The 15,228-nt window shown below is 38.6% G+C and overlaps 1 protein-coding gene across 8 annotated transcripts in view; it reads right to left on the bottom strand.

The window, feature by feature from the left end:
- Positions 1-354: 354 nt before the first annotated feature.
- Positions 355-15,228, bottom strand: part of LOC111869356 (obscurin) — a 228,833-nt gene continuing 213,959 nt past the window's right edge. For 6 of the 8 annotated variants that reach the window (XM_033753466.1, XM_023860827.2, XM_033753462.1 and 3 more), the window contains 12 exons: positions 14,973-15,167; positions 12,841-12,950; positions 12,182-12,337; positions 10,855-11,000; positions 10,078-10,242; positions 9,307-9,490; positions 8,678-8,853; positions 7,795-7,907; positions 7,321-7,501; positions 5,144-5,369; positions 4,490-4,595; positions 2,616-3,887 (listed from right to left, as the gene is read on the bottom strand). In XM_033753466.1, coding sequence (XP_033609357.1) covers positions 3,753-3,887; positions 4,490-4,595; positions 5,144-5,369; positions 7,321-7,501; positions 7,795-7,907; positions 8,678-8,853; positions 9,307-9,490; positions 10,078-10,242; positions 10,855-11,000; positions 12,182-12,337; positions 12,841-12,950; positions 14,973-15,167 — 1,893 coding nt within the window. In that variant the 3' untranslated portion in view covers positions 2,616-3,752. Of the gene's footprint in view, positions 1,561-2,615; positions 3,888-4,489; positions 4,596-5,143; positions 5,370-7,320; positions 7,502-7,794; positions 7,908-8,677; positions 8,854-9,306; positions 9,491-10,077; positions 10,243-10,854; positions 11,001-12,181; positions 12,338-12,840; positions 12,951-14,972; positions 15,168-15,228 lie in introns of those variants that run through there. The other 2 variants (XR_004513565.1, XR_004513564.1) reach the window with 2 other exon arrangements.

Here is a 15,228-nt window from a genome sequence, read left to right as displayed (position 1 = left end):
AGCAATTGTGTTTGTTGGTAATTTCAGGCAGGTTGTACCAGTAATTAGAAGTGATAAAGAAGAATTAATTCAATAAAGCCACATTTCTAAAAAAAACGTGCCAGAACAAGAATGTGGATAACAAATGTAAAACTAGCTTTATGATGACCACTCAGGCTGAAACGTGGTATATTAATCAAATTTATATAATTGATTACTATTGTACCCAGTTATATTGACATAACTTCCTTATTTGTTAAATGCACAACATGATACTCCAATAAAATATTTTATAGCTTCCAGTAAGTTGCTATTTGTTTTTTGGACTATAAACTGTACATAAAACCCAGTATGAGGATGAATAAGAATAGTTAGTCAAGTTATGATTGTTTATATTTGGTCCACAAATTACAAATAAAATGTAAATTCAGATATATGGCTGACTGAGCAGGTACCACATAAGATATAGCCTTTACAGTAGCAACAATATGTAGTGCCCCCCATTACTTTTCCAAGTTCAATATTCTTGTGTTGGGCCACTGTACAGCTGTAAAACAGTTCAGATTGTATGCAGTAACTTTACATACACAAAATATGACCCTAACACATGTAGGATTTCATAAACCCAAACCAAGCTCTTCTATAACACTACATCACATCACTTTGAAATGGATTGACAGGTCAGAAATAACTTCATTCAAAATATTTTCTTTTGACAGTGATGTATACCTGTAATAAAAGTCTTCCTTGGACAGATCTTCAAATGGATATTATGAAATACTAAAATTATGTTTTGGGTGCCATGCTCTCTGTTTCATTCTTTCCCCCTCCTGCAGCCTTATAGCAAACACCTCCTTTCATAGAACCACCCTTGAATATTATACACATCTAAAGATATTGTAACTAGCTTCTGTATCAAGTATTATATTGAAAAGCATCAAGAAATTTCAATCAAACAGAAAGTAATTCGTAGTTCAAAACATTTTAAGAACTCAATGGAGGCCAGAGAGATTATGTTGAGGATTAAGACATGAAGAACAACAAGGAGAGAAACAACAGGTGGAAGAGACTGAATCCCACATTCACACATATAGCCCTCTGATATCTTTCACTTAGATGAACTGTAATAACATAAATTGAGTCTAAGGGAGAATAATTACATGATTCACTAAAACAAATTAAACATGACCAAAGAAGAATGTGATACATGAGCAAATGGGAGTGAAGACATTCATTGCTCACGTCATGCACTCTTATTGGTTTCAATAGGAAAAAGAAAGAAGTACAATATGATTTAAACTTTACTGCAGGAATAAAAATGACAGCCGTGTTCAGCATACTACCACTAACACTGTTTAGCCTACTGCAATTAGGTTCAGGTTTTGACACTGGCACCTTGCTTTTCACAGAGTGCTGCAGTCCATGAACATTACTGAAAGTACCCACCATAAAATGACTAACACTATTACCATCAGCCAACAGTGGGAGTGACAGTTCACCAGACTGAATGAAGCGAGCAGGGAGCATGTAGCCTGCTGAATGATTGGTGGGTGGAGGAATTCCTGGAGCAATCCCCCACTCCTTCAGTTACATCAATCATGTAAGCAAAAGAGGCATACATAACTGTTACCATACCGTAAGTTCGGAGAACGTAGGTATTTACACAGGTGAATGCTCCCGAATTAAACTATTCAAGTTACATCAACAAGCACAATGGAACAGATACAGTTCAGCAACTGTGACATCACTCCATATTTTAAGTATAATATGGGTTGAGAAACTGGTACAAATTTCTACAAATAGTAAATGCACGTTTTCTGTGTGGTCTGTGCCAAGGTTATATAATGAGAACCCTTGTGGAGGCAGGGTTGAATACCTCCACCAAGACTAAAAGGGAAATCTCAAATCTGAGACAGTAAAAAATGGTCAAAAGTCCCAAGGGACTCGGACCCAAGAAAGACTATACTGGCGAGGGCCAGCAGCATGTACAAAAGACAGACCTGTCCTCTCATCAGAGAGGGCATCCCACAAAAACAAGACAGTAACTGTCACACAGTAATAAATATCTGGTCATGAGCCCCAGATTGGGCTGGACACCAAGACTGACTGACTGACCGACCGTCAGTTGCAATGTGACTTTGACTTGCTAGAGAGTTCTCAAGGCTCCCAGAGCTGTCAGATTGTAAGATGTGGTCATGAGTCCCAGGGGTCTCGGAACTAAGAATCACTGTGCTTGGGAGGGCCAGCAGCAATTTAGCAGTCATATCGGTTAGAGGCAGTCAGTTGTGAGATAGCAACCAGCCTGCAATGATGTGAGTACTGTAGCAAGGGAGCCTTTATGAAGCAACAACTAGTGAAGATATAGAGTTTGTGTATGCTGTAGTTGTAGTGATTTAGTGTATGTAAATCAGGGAGACTGTTATAGTCACTCGTAGTTATGAGTTACAAACCTTAAATAAAATCAATTATCATTCTAAATCCCCTGTTTAGTCACTAAAAGCGACAATATATATTTAGAATCAAACAGCCGCATGAGAATAAGAATTACAACTTTTTCTCCTGGAATACAAGTGCCATTTAGATTTCTGTATACAGTTTTGTTGGTTGCCCCTTGAAGAAACTATGAAAGAGGGAAGTGTTTGTTAGCTTTCAAATAATTTATTTTTACATTATTATACATTAATCGATAACAGTTTCGTTCGTTTCATTTTTGCATCCATTCCAATCAGCTGAGCACATAGAGAACAACTGAGGATTACTCGTTATTGCACACTATTAACTGAGTGTTAACACATGGCAATAACTGCCGACTCATGAAAGAAGTAAATGAAATATGATAGTAGAGACATCTGCAGAATGTTGAGGAATACGAAATACCCATAGAAGTCAGGAAAATAATAATTCCTTATTGTTAGTCTAGCTTTGGGTAATGCCTCTAGTCACGGTCTGATCAGCTTTCTTGGCCCATGCGTACTTCAGGAAAGGAGTTCATTTCCAGGCTGGAAGAATCTACAAGGTAGAAGAGTAGGTTAATAAAGATGATGGATAGCAGATGGAGCCCATTTTTAATACAGGTTACAAACTATGATGGTTGCCTAGTATTCATCATGACACACAAAATTCTCTTCTCAGAGGCAAGGGTCAAGTCCAAGACCTCTTTGACAAATGTCTAGTGTCTTAAATCTAGATGATCAATTCCATTATGTCAATAATTTATTTAGTAGATTAGAAGAGAGATGACTACTGAATATAGTTCCACACTCAATATGCAAGCCAATTCCTAGAAACAGTGGGGTTCTTTTTCAAAACACACTTCAGGTGCAATTTCTTTACAGCGTTTCACAACACATCTGCATCTCTGATAACAAAAAATAATGCCATAACTGAAGTAAGAATAAAAAATAAAACATATAAAAAGGTAAACGTGAAAAATAAAATCATGATATCAAATCCCAAGGTTCTGAAGGCAGGAAATGTCATCCAGACAAAGTGGTCTTGTTTTAGGGCAGAGAGAGAAAGAAAAAGAACCACCAACCAAAAACTTGTTATAATATATTAAGCTGTTCAGAGATTGTTCTGAAAAGTAAGCACTTTGTTGAGGTTGAAAGGGAGTACCAGTTTATATCTCTAAACATTCTACTCAACTGTTGATTTAATAAGAGCATACTGGTCCTAACAACCTTTTTTGGACAGGTAAGGTCTTACCAGTAGCAGCTTGTGGTGGGAGCACCTTCATGGACTGAATCTAACCATGCATTATCACTTTGATGAAATTAAAATGTTGTAAGTAGCTCTTCCTGAATGCTGCTAGACCGCACCAGACTTTTGGGGCCCCCAAAGGCTCCAGTGAGTGACTCAGATTTTGTGGCTCCTTTTGCCCGGTGTGAATGGTATTCTTCTGAGAAGTCCTGTTGGGCAAAACAAAAACACATATTTCCGAAAACTGAAAGAGGCCAGACATTTCTACAGTCCGTTTTCCACTTCATCCCAAACCTATACTCTGTGCACTTCCATTGATGTATTACACAGTACACACACAACTGTAATGCAGTAAAACTCCCAATTTTACTGCATTACCTATCCATATTTACAACAGGCAGGTAAAGGTAAAGTTTCCCTGTTCTTAACTTGCCGCCCCTTTTCAGACATTTTGTCACGTAAGAAGTACATATTTCTCAACCACTTGCAGAACTTTGTAAAAGGGATCCACTATGCTGGGTTTATTTTCTCCTTCTTCTATTGCTTTGGATTTGGGAGGTACATAACCGACTCCACATTACACTTGAACAGGAACATGGCTGTAGTGTGTAGGTCTGTGTGTGTTTGTGTGTAACTGTCATGCACATATCTGGATACGTGTGTTTGTGTGTGTGGGTATGTGTGCATATGAATGTGTAATGCAATTTTATTTATCCACCAATTTTTGGAGCATGTCAGAGAGACTAAAAAAATAAACATCCTCCCTTCTCAATGCTCAAAACTTTCCAATTTCATATATCATGTTACATACCTTTAGCCTACTTCCTAGAAACACAGCACGCTCTCTCTTCTTGATCATGAACTCTGTTGGTAACAGCCACCGATGTTCATGACATTCCTCAGCTGTTGGTCGCTTACTGTAAATACAACCACTATATGAATGAAATGGAGAAAATACAATAAAATACACAGTACTGCTACAACTGAAGCAATCTCATTGTTATGCTATTCTACAGACAAGTCAGTTCTCCAATTTAAAAACAATATGTTACTCCACTGACCCATAGCTTCTCAGTAAGCAATGAAAGTGTTAGTATATACTGGCATAACTAATCATTTGTTTTGGTGGGTTTTTGTTTTCTTTTCTTGTTGTTATACATGAATCTATTTTAAGGTTATTACAGCTACTGCTCTCTGTATTCGCAACACAATTCAACTGCCCTGAAGATGGAGGCGATACGTTCCTCCGAAACATCGGTTAAAACCAAGAATACATGGCGCCAGATCCCAGAAGACGACTTTCTTGAACTTCAAAATAAGTTCACCAAAGCTTGGGGGTCCCCTTATATACAGAATTATGACAAAATTATGCACTTTCCCAGGTTTCTCTTTACAAATCAAAGTTCTTGATGTACTACTGACTAATATTAATACTATGGAACACAAATTGTAGAGAGCTACGTACCCTGGTGCTCTCTTAAATACCAATATAAGGAATCGTGTAGCTTCCTGCGTCAGCTCTTTGTACAGATATTCAAACCTGTAGCGCACAAATGTCACATTTTGACGTGTCTCTTCACTGTCAGTCCCTCGGAAAGGCGATATTCCAGACAGTAGGATGTACATTACAACACCAACACTCCAAATGTCAGTCTGTGGGAAAGCTGGTTCATTGTTCAGCACTTCTGGAGCTGCAAGCATGTAACACAAGCAATGTGTGATACAAACAAACTAACCTATATCCTGTGTAAGATTTGATTAAAAATTATTTTTATATTGCTGAAGGCTTACAGCCATACTGAAGTTGGACTTTAAAAAACAATGGACTATCAGGCCTGTAAAAATATTTATATGAGGGTTGGAACTTTAATAGTGGAAACTATTTATTTACAACTGACACAAAATAGACGCATGTTTCAAAGTTTTACTGTCCTTCAGTGTAGTCACCAGCATTATGCACAACCCGTTGCCATTGATGCGGAAGTTGTAGGGTACCTATAGCAGCGCCTGTTGTGTTGATAGTTCGAATGGAGCGGTCTAGTGCCTGAAGAATCTCTGGAACAGTTCTGAAGCGAATGCCACAAAGTGGTTCCTTCATCTTAGGAATCAAGTCAAAGTCACTCTGCAGAAAGTGTCACCGCTTCTTTCTCAAAGCTTGTTGCAGTTTGTGTTCCAAAAATGAACAGTAATACTGTGCACTGACGGTCTGCTGTCGGGAAACGGTATCCATTAGGATAACACCATCACAGTCGTACACGAGAATCACCATAACTTTCACATTGCTGGGGTTCTGACGAACTTTTGATTTTCATGGTGACCTGTAATGACGCCATTCATTCAATTGGCGTTTCACTTGTGGCTCATACAATTTGGTCCATGTCTCATCCAGCGTAATGATACTCGTACGGCGTAAGAAAGCCTCTCCTTTGCGCTCATAGTGCTCCAAGAGGTTATGAGCAGCGTCGTATCGTAACCATTTCTGCATTTCCGTCAAATCATGCGGAACCCATCGTGATGCAATTTTTCTTATGCCCAGGCATTCCTTCAGAATGTGAAGCACAGTCATATGTGCTAATCCTGCCTCTCTGGCCAGCTCACGAATCGTATGGCGTCGATCACTCTCCAGTAACATGGAAAGAGCATACACTTCTTCCTTACTGACAGTAGGACGACTTGGCCGATGTATGTCTGCCACATTTTGGCGTCCTTCGTTGAAGGCTTTTACCCACCTTGCCACTGTTCTGTAAGGCAATGCAGATTCCCCGCAAGCCTCTTGAAGACCTTGATGACACTGTCATGCTGTACGGCCTCTGGCACACTCAATCTTTATCCAACTCCGTTGTTCCTGTTTCGAGAACATCGTGACAACACTACATTAGACCGCCAGCTAACATGAGGCTCTGCTCTTCTCGTCACTTCGCATGTGTGTGATGTGGGAAGGGAGAGTTGATTTGCTCTGAGGTAAGGTACATATGTAACTAACGTGTGGTATAAGTGACATTATTTGGTTCCATTGCATGGTATCTCTACAGTAGTGTTGCCACTATTAAAGTTCTAAACCTTGTTCATCAAGAAGGCTAAGGCTATGTGAAAGTCAGACTCATGGAGTATTTCTTGCACTCCATTTGGCCATGAGTCAGGTCTGGTTTTAGTACACAAGCTGATAATACCTTAAAAAGCAATACAATTTATAGAAGAGTTAGTTTAATATTAAAATGTGAATCGCATGTGAACAGTTCTACCCGATTTTCTTCTCCTTTTAGTTGCCTTGAAATATTTACTGCAACTGCACTTTACATGTTCAGATTTTAAGTAACGACTACAGTCTGAACACTATAATAATTGCATAGAATGAAATAAATAGAATGGAAAATAAAACACAGAAAGAGAGAAAATTAACTACAATATTTATCATTCATATTACTTCATCACATATAAGTATATAAGAGCCTGAAGAAGACTGATAATGAACTGCATGACCAGCGCATTTATTTTTACAAATATCGTTACGCATAAATCACTTTGAAGGACTTATATTAGCAAAAAAGCTGTGCACATACTTGCAGGACTTAAACCAAGAAATTACAGGATGCTGCATTCATTAACATGTACTAAGCTGTGAGTGGCAAATGAGACACTAGCCTGAGTATTCAGAGTCCCCGACCGCGTCAGTAACGGTACCCAATTTACTGACTCGCTGGGCAAAGCCAAAGTCCACCAATTTGATCTGTACACTGCGTACTGACGCCATCACAATGTTGTCAGGCTGGAGGTTCAGATGGCAGTAGCCCCGCCAGTGCAAGTACTGCAGTCCATCAAGAATCTGTAATATGTCTGCTGATCAATTTCCTTCACAAAACGAAATAGACTCACCTGTAATATATCTTATCATACACAAAGGAGAGGATAAAGTTTTTTAATTGTGGAGAAAATGACCACAATATTTAAACAAAGAACTATATCTTGAGCACCTTCACATATTTCGCAGTTATGAATATTCTGACAAAAGGTTATTCTGCAGCATTTTAACAGCTGGATATCACAATGGGTGTAAGATGTGTTACTTCAACTATAGTATGCATTCCACATTTTAATTCAACAGAAATTCTTAATTACCTGTGTAATGACAGTGGCCACCATTTGTTCTGTATACTCATGTCTGCTGGAAAAGTATGTGAGGATGTCAGCACCCTGCAGTTTCTCCTGCACCAAAACAGCAACTGCTGAGCCTGAACGCAAATTGGATCATGTGAGCCAAGTTCTATAATCTACAAATATGTAACAGTATTCATAGATCTCTATGAATCAGAAAAAATAATTATGTAACATTGCCAAAGAGGGTTGAGGGAGGTGATTATCATTGTTTACCTAAACCAAATATCAATATCCTTTTAGATAACTGAACAACTAACTGCACGAAACAGAGTCTTTTTCAAGCAGTTCATAGATACTGAGTCGGTCAAGAAATTTTGTCATGGAACCTGAAGGTTCCGCTCCATGTCTATGAAGGTCTGTCATCAGATTCCATTGCATGATTCATTTGAAGTCCAACATCCTGTCTATAGACAGATTTCCTACATGGTACATTCCAATGAAGGTTTTCCATCAGAAATTTTGCATGCATTCTTTTGTTCCCTTGCAACCATTGCATATGTTCCACCTATCACATTCTTCCCTGAAAAATTATCCTCAGAAGATTAGGTGAAGATTACAATTATATTTAAGCTTTCCATTATGTATTTTTCTGCATTCCCCCATTACCTTATTCCTCTTACTGTTGAAATTTCTTATCATTATTTTGTTCTCACACATCCACATAAACAATTTAGGTTTCTGAAAGAGCTCGGAAAGACCACAGATTCTGAACTGACTGATAGCATGCAGTACCTGAATATCATCTTCATTGCTTCATGTGTTAGCAAACAGAAGTCTTCAAAGCACTCTGAAATAAGAATGAGCAGATTCATTGCAAAATGCAGCTCCATTTATTTCCTTTTACCTGGAGGTTTATATGCTGCAAGTAAGGTTGCTATTCTCTCATGTCTGAAGGACCTCAAGGCCTCGAATTCTCTTGTGACTTTAGCTTCAGTTTCAGGCCTCAGTTCCAACAGTTTGGCCACAATAACTCTATCTGAGGCTTTCTCAATGCCCTTCACAACCACTGAGAAGCGACCACTGCAATCAAACAGATTTCAATGAGAGCCAATGACAATTTCAAATATGCAAAATATCTGCAATTCTCCAATGGTATTATGAAGTAATAATGTGACTTTCTGCAGGTTTCTGACAATGGTCTAGCCATTATACAAATATTTATGTTGGATAATGTTCATTGTTTGAGGTATATTTAAAATACACAATATTTCATATGGATCCGTTTCCTTCATCAGGGTTTTTTTTTGGGGGGGGAGGGTCCTACTCAGCTGTATCTGCTTGAAGGAGCTAGTCTAATGAAAGCATAACTGATCTCAAGCTCATGCTAATGGACCTAACTTCATAGAATCCCCAGCCACCTCTCCCACATCTGATGATGGAAGAATGTCCAGTTTCTGAAGCACTTTATATATGAAACGTACTCCAAGCAATAAATAATATCCAATATAATATTTGTACAAAGTAACAACATACCGGGAAAGCTCTGAGACAAAGCTGTACTTTTCATTAAGTGCTCCCTCACTGATCCACTCAATTGGTGTCTTCTCTGCTGAATAATCCAAGTGAGTGACTGGCTCATCTGCAGTAATCTCTTGGCCTGACTCGGTGATCTCCTGCAGATGTTTCATGGCTCTTGTAACAGGAACCTTTGGAGCACCTGAATAACAAAATATTAATCATGCAACTACACACAACACTACTTTCCTTTGATGTGACATGAACTATATAGAAAACGACATCTCCAACAATTCTTCATTGCCACAGGAATGTCTTTACTGAGTTGTTAGCTAGCAACATCAGGTGGATACATAGACAGACCCGCAGAACACACATCCAACAATTCTTCCATTCCTGCATTCATTCACTGCTGTGGGATCCTGTGTACCCAGACAAGGCCTAGAAACGAAAGGAGGGATACACTTTACCGAGCCTTTGCCTAGCAATGACAGGAGGGATACACACAGACAAGTGGTAGGAATTTATGAAGTATGTCACTGAGATGGGCTCAGGTGCCATGATTTACATAATAGGTGTCATAAAGATTTGTTTAGGTATTCAAAAGTTAATAGGGGCGACTGACAGGCACACAGACAGCATGGACAACGAAAGTAGGCTAAATATGCTTTGAGATGTTACTTGTACAGTGCTAATATTAATTAAAATTATTCTGCTAGCTGATAGTGTTGGTAAGAACAGCTACACCAATACACACACACACACATAGGCCTATATTTTTAATCATACCTGCTTCTTTGGTCCTGACCAGGGGTGTTGGAATGCCCTTCTCACTCCAGCCAATGCGATTCCTTGCCGCCAATCGAAACTGGTAAGTGACAGATGGACGCAAGTTATGGATAACATAGAACTCATGGTCAATATTGTTGGCAACATCCAGCCACTCTACACTGTCTGTAACAGAAGAAATATGGAATCATTATTAAGGAATATTATGACATAATGGCAAGAAACTAGAATAAGAGAAAATGAAAGAGAAGAGAAGAGAAAATTAACTAAGAGAAAATGCTAGGTAATAGCCGATAAAAGCTTGTTCATGGCAACGGATACGCAAGCAACAACAGGAGAACTGTTGGAAGCAATGTATTCTATGTTGCCTGCGCCGAAACCATGTAGCGAGTTGCGGCCATAAGGAGGAACGGAAAATTATTTTTACCCCATTTCAAATGAAGGGAAGGCTAGGAAGTCCATGCATGTGAATGAGATGAAAATATTTATATGTTTAGGATTTTAAATATTCTTAATTGGAATCTTAAACATTATATTTGGAATAGGCAGAAATTAAATTGTAACCTACAGATATAATTACGAATATAGGAATATCAGATATCGTTACCAGCATTGCTAACCAATGCCAAGAAAATTAGCTGAAGTATAAGAAATGTGAAGCATGAAGTTCAAGTAGTCTTCCTCAGCACCTCCAGAAAAACGCCATCACCAACATCCTACTCTCATATTCCTACTGTCTTACTGTCCACAACTGTATAACCTTGGGAACAAACTAACCAGCTTCCTTGTACTGCAGGTTGTAGCAAAGTACTGCAGAATTGCCATCATCTTTAGGTTGTTTCCATTTCAGCAGAACCTCAGTGTCTGAAACCTCAGCAACGTCTGGTGAGTCTGGAGCTGAGGGGACACTTGCCAGAACCAGCCTGCAGCATGCAAATTAAACTAGATAACTGTAATCCTTATTTTAATTTCTCTCCTAAATTATAAATTCACATACAACCTCACCATCATCAACACTCATTTCAATGCAAAAATTGTGAAGTTAAATTACAAAAGGAAGAAATTGGGTGACTTTGTCAGAAAGACAGTTGCAAAGCCACAGTTAGCAGAATATGTTTCTATGTGGCTTGCAAACCAACAAGGAGACATCAGAAAAACACATTTCTTCCTGCTGCAGCAGATTTCTACTGTAGTTTCCATGGAATTTTTGCTGAACACCTGTCAGTTTGTTTGCTACTATACATTATTATACAGGACAAGTTAAAGTTTAAACGTCACCCCAGGTGATAAGAAATTCCTGCCCCAAAATTAAGAATGGCTCCACTTTCTTTCAGTACTTCATAATAATTAAGAATATAAAAATCCCCATCACTGTGATGAAAAGTGCCACTGGTATCTCAATTCTTAAAACAGTAAAAGACAGTAATCAAAATATGGCACCATTCAGTGACAGCAGCAGTGTCCTTGCCCTCTGAGATTACAGAATTAGACAACACTTTCAAGTTTACAGTAGTATTTACATTACTGTGTAACATGTTTAAATGACTAATAATTAATTTACATTTAACAAATAGTCAAAAGTAAAGAGATTGTTTGATGGACCATCCCGGGTGGCCACTTGGTTGACCTGCTCCTTAATACCAAGTTTCCTAGATGCCAAATAATAACAAACTCTCTCATTGAAACTCAGTTTACCAAATTTCCGAACTTCTGACATCACATATGTTTCCTATGATATTTAAGTGTGGCTTGTGCTGTCATTATAACCACCAATCAAAAAGACTGTGATGTAGAACTCACACCTTGTTCCATTTAGCAGCTGTTTCTTTATTAAAAAATCCTGTATCATCACATCATTGTCATCAAGGCTCAGTTTTCCACATGAAATATTTTGAGAAGAAAAATTGTGAAACTTTGTATTTAGAAGTATAACACTTCTAAAACTGCTTAGGATCATACCTGCTTAGGTTATACTGTCAAACAGTGAAACTGCATTACTAATCTACATAGAATATTATGTTAAATCAGTTAAAACCTCTTCAAGATACAGAAAACAAAGATTAGTTGAACGTTACATACTTGGATAACCAGCACATGTTCTCACCTTGTACGAGCCTGTGTCTGACCCACTTTGTTACGAGCAACAACCTTATAAATGCCAACATCCACATTTGAAGCAGGGTCAAATCTCAGGAGAGAGCGGCCTTCAGCATCCTCTAGGATTTTCACCCGATGACTCTCAGTGATGACTAAGTCATTCCTGAGAATCATTAAATAATAAAGCTCTGATACACTGGACTAATAAAACGCATTTCTGAAACGCGACAGACAGGTAACATAAAAGGAAGAATGACACTGTGTCAGAAATATCAGGGAAGGTAAGGACTTAGATAAACTGGAATGGTTAACTTGGGCTCTCACTTTGACCAAATGACAGTGACTGAGTTGCTTGGGCATAAAGTACTGAGGTGAATTTTGAGACAAGAAGTAAGGGACATAAACATTACAGAATTCCAAGCTTCACAACTAGTACCATTTAACTAACATTATAAGGGTTACTTGGGGAAGCAGTAAAATGGTACATTACTGTGTTTGAAAAATCTCATGGAGATCACATACGACACCCAAGCATTTATGAGAGGATAACACTACATTTGTTCTTAAGAAGGAACAGAATGTGAAGATTAACTTGATTTTGACTATCCGTGAAATGCTGAAGCTCTAAATTTCATAACAACAGGGAAACTTTAAAAGGGATCTTACTTAAACCACTGGACAGAAGGCTTGGGGTCTCCAACTGCAAAGCAGACCAATTCTGCAGGCTGGTCATCAACAATAGGCAGAATCTGTGGTTTCTCTCGGAAAAATGGAGGCTGAAATCACAAAAATACTTTGATGCATATTCTCTAATTGCATCTGATATATGAAAGGCTAATCCTTACTTTGTTACATCCTAAATGTATCAGTATTTTAGAGACTTACACGTACATATGCCACACTCATACACAAATAGTTTGTGCAAGATGGGCTGTAGACAATAGGGGACAGAAATCTCAATGTCCACACATGGAAACTGTAAGAAGTCTAGATACATCTGCATACAAGAACTCAGAAGTGTGACCTGCAATCAATTCTTTCTAAACAGTTATGTTACTGCACAGTAATGGGCTGACTGAATATTACATTGAGCATGGAATCACAGGTATTTAGATATTTAGGGTCTGAATCATGTTTCATTAGGCACACTGCTTGTAGTCAGTAGTCACTGCTCACTCAGCAGGTCCGCCATTAATCTGGGAAGTCTGCAATTTCTCTGCTTAACTATGCATCATGGTATTAAGATATATGGGAGGGAGGAAGTGAGGTTCCACACAACATAAATCTCAGCACCCGACAGAGGTGAGCAGTCACACAACACCTGCTTTAATCCTAGCAATAGAAACCTTTGTACCCATAAGCTAGGAGGCTGGGTGGGCCCCAGAGCTGATCTGGTGGCAAACAGAAAAATCCTTCATTTTCTGGCATTTGAACCCCAAATGTGCAGCTTGTAGGCAGTAACTATATTGACTGAACTATCTTGGCTCCCTCTGCAATCTGCGCCCATAAGTTCATTTGCTTCTGTATAAATTGTTGGTTATTATTAGTTCAACCATTAGTTCTTCCAAAATTCTAGTTTATTTTCATGGTCTCTTCATGTGTAATTTACAGTCCATCTCATGAATTTCAGCTCTGCTATAATGATTCTATATTCACAGGATCTTCTTCAAGCTATCTGGTGTGACAGCTGGGTAATACTGATGTTTCAGGGTCCATTTCTCTCTCCATCATCAGAGTTTGGTGTCTGATGTCTGAAGTTTGCCAACTGTAGATGGTACAAGTGTGCTGTAGACATCAGATGTCAGATCCCAATGCAAGGGATGGGGATGGTCCCTGAAACACTGGTAATAATTTAACCAACTAAAATGGCTGATAACCTGAGCTGCCATGAAATCTTCAGCTCTCACACAATTGTAGATGTATTTCCTATCTGGCATTTTACTTAAAAATTGTGTGAACTACTGTAAAAGGACACAAGTTCATGAAAGTCAGTTTCTGCTGCTGTCATGTATATGACACAAAAATGGGGCTGTGGGGACAATTCAGGACACCTTAAAGCTTAGACGTCAGTTTTTATGCAAGAAAAATGACACTTTTATGTGGATATTTTTCATTATCTCCATAAAAACATCCTTTGTAGGATTTGAGGTTCTCACAGCAGTGGTTATGAAGAGTACTATTTCCTGGGATATGCCATGTAGTCCGTTAAAAGTCAACTGACGTTTCGGAGGAACATACCGCCTCCATCTTCAGGGTTGAATAAGCTGAGCGCGAAAGCAAGCAGAGTCTGATTTTGAAAGTCAGAAATTATATCTCAGAAAACAGTAGTCTTTAAAAGCATCCTTTCTTTGCTACATTGGCATTTTTTGGAGATGTAATTAAATCTCTTATGTAAGCATGAAATTATAATTCTTTTACTATGCTATATCACATTTATATCTACTTACCTTGCCAAATCTGACATACACTTCTTTAAGTTTTTATTACGTCAGACAGCAAGCCTGTGATCCATGTGCTATTGCTTTCCATAATTAAAAAACCACAACAGTTTCATATCTGTTACAGTTATACCATCATACAATCTTAAAACTACATAAAATCACATCACACTACTGCTTCTGGGAAGGAGGTGCAGGATATACTAGTGGCATGACCTTCATACCAACAGTCAGTAAACTCTCTCTAATCAGATCAGATATAAATATAGACAGAAACAGGCCATTTTCCTCCCAAAAGTCAAGGCAAGAAATATATAACCTGGGAAACATTTTCTCTGTGTTTATTTCAAGAATGCATACCTGCCCTTCCCGCTTGTATTCTATTAAAGCCTCAGCCTCGGCATGGCCATCCAGTCGTGTCCCCAGTTCCCGCCTTAATCTCCTAAGGGAGTACACATCACTAGAACCATACTGGTTGATGCGTTCCTTCCTTTCATCATCAATTTCTTCATCCATAACATCTGTAAAGCGGCGTCTTTCACGGATCACTGGGGTCTGTAAGGAATCATTCATTACATGTTGATAACTGGAACTCGTGAGGAGCATTTGCTTACCA

Source organism: Cryptotermes secundus, unplaced genomic scaffold (genome assembly GCF_002891405.2).
Source record: "Cryptotermes secundus unplaced genomic scaffold, Csec_1.0 scaffold630, whole genome shotgun sequence".
Lineage (NCBI taxonomy): Eukaryota > Metazoa > Arthropoda > Insecta > Blattodea > Kalotermitidae > Cryptotermes > Cryptotermes secundus.
Note: the sequence above shows the minus strand (reverse complement) of the source record. Positions and strands in the feature narration are given on the sequence as shown.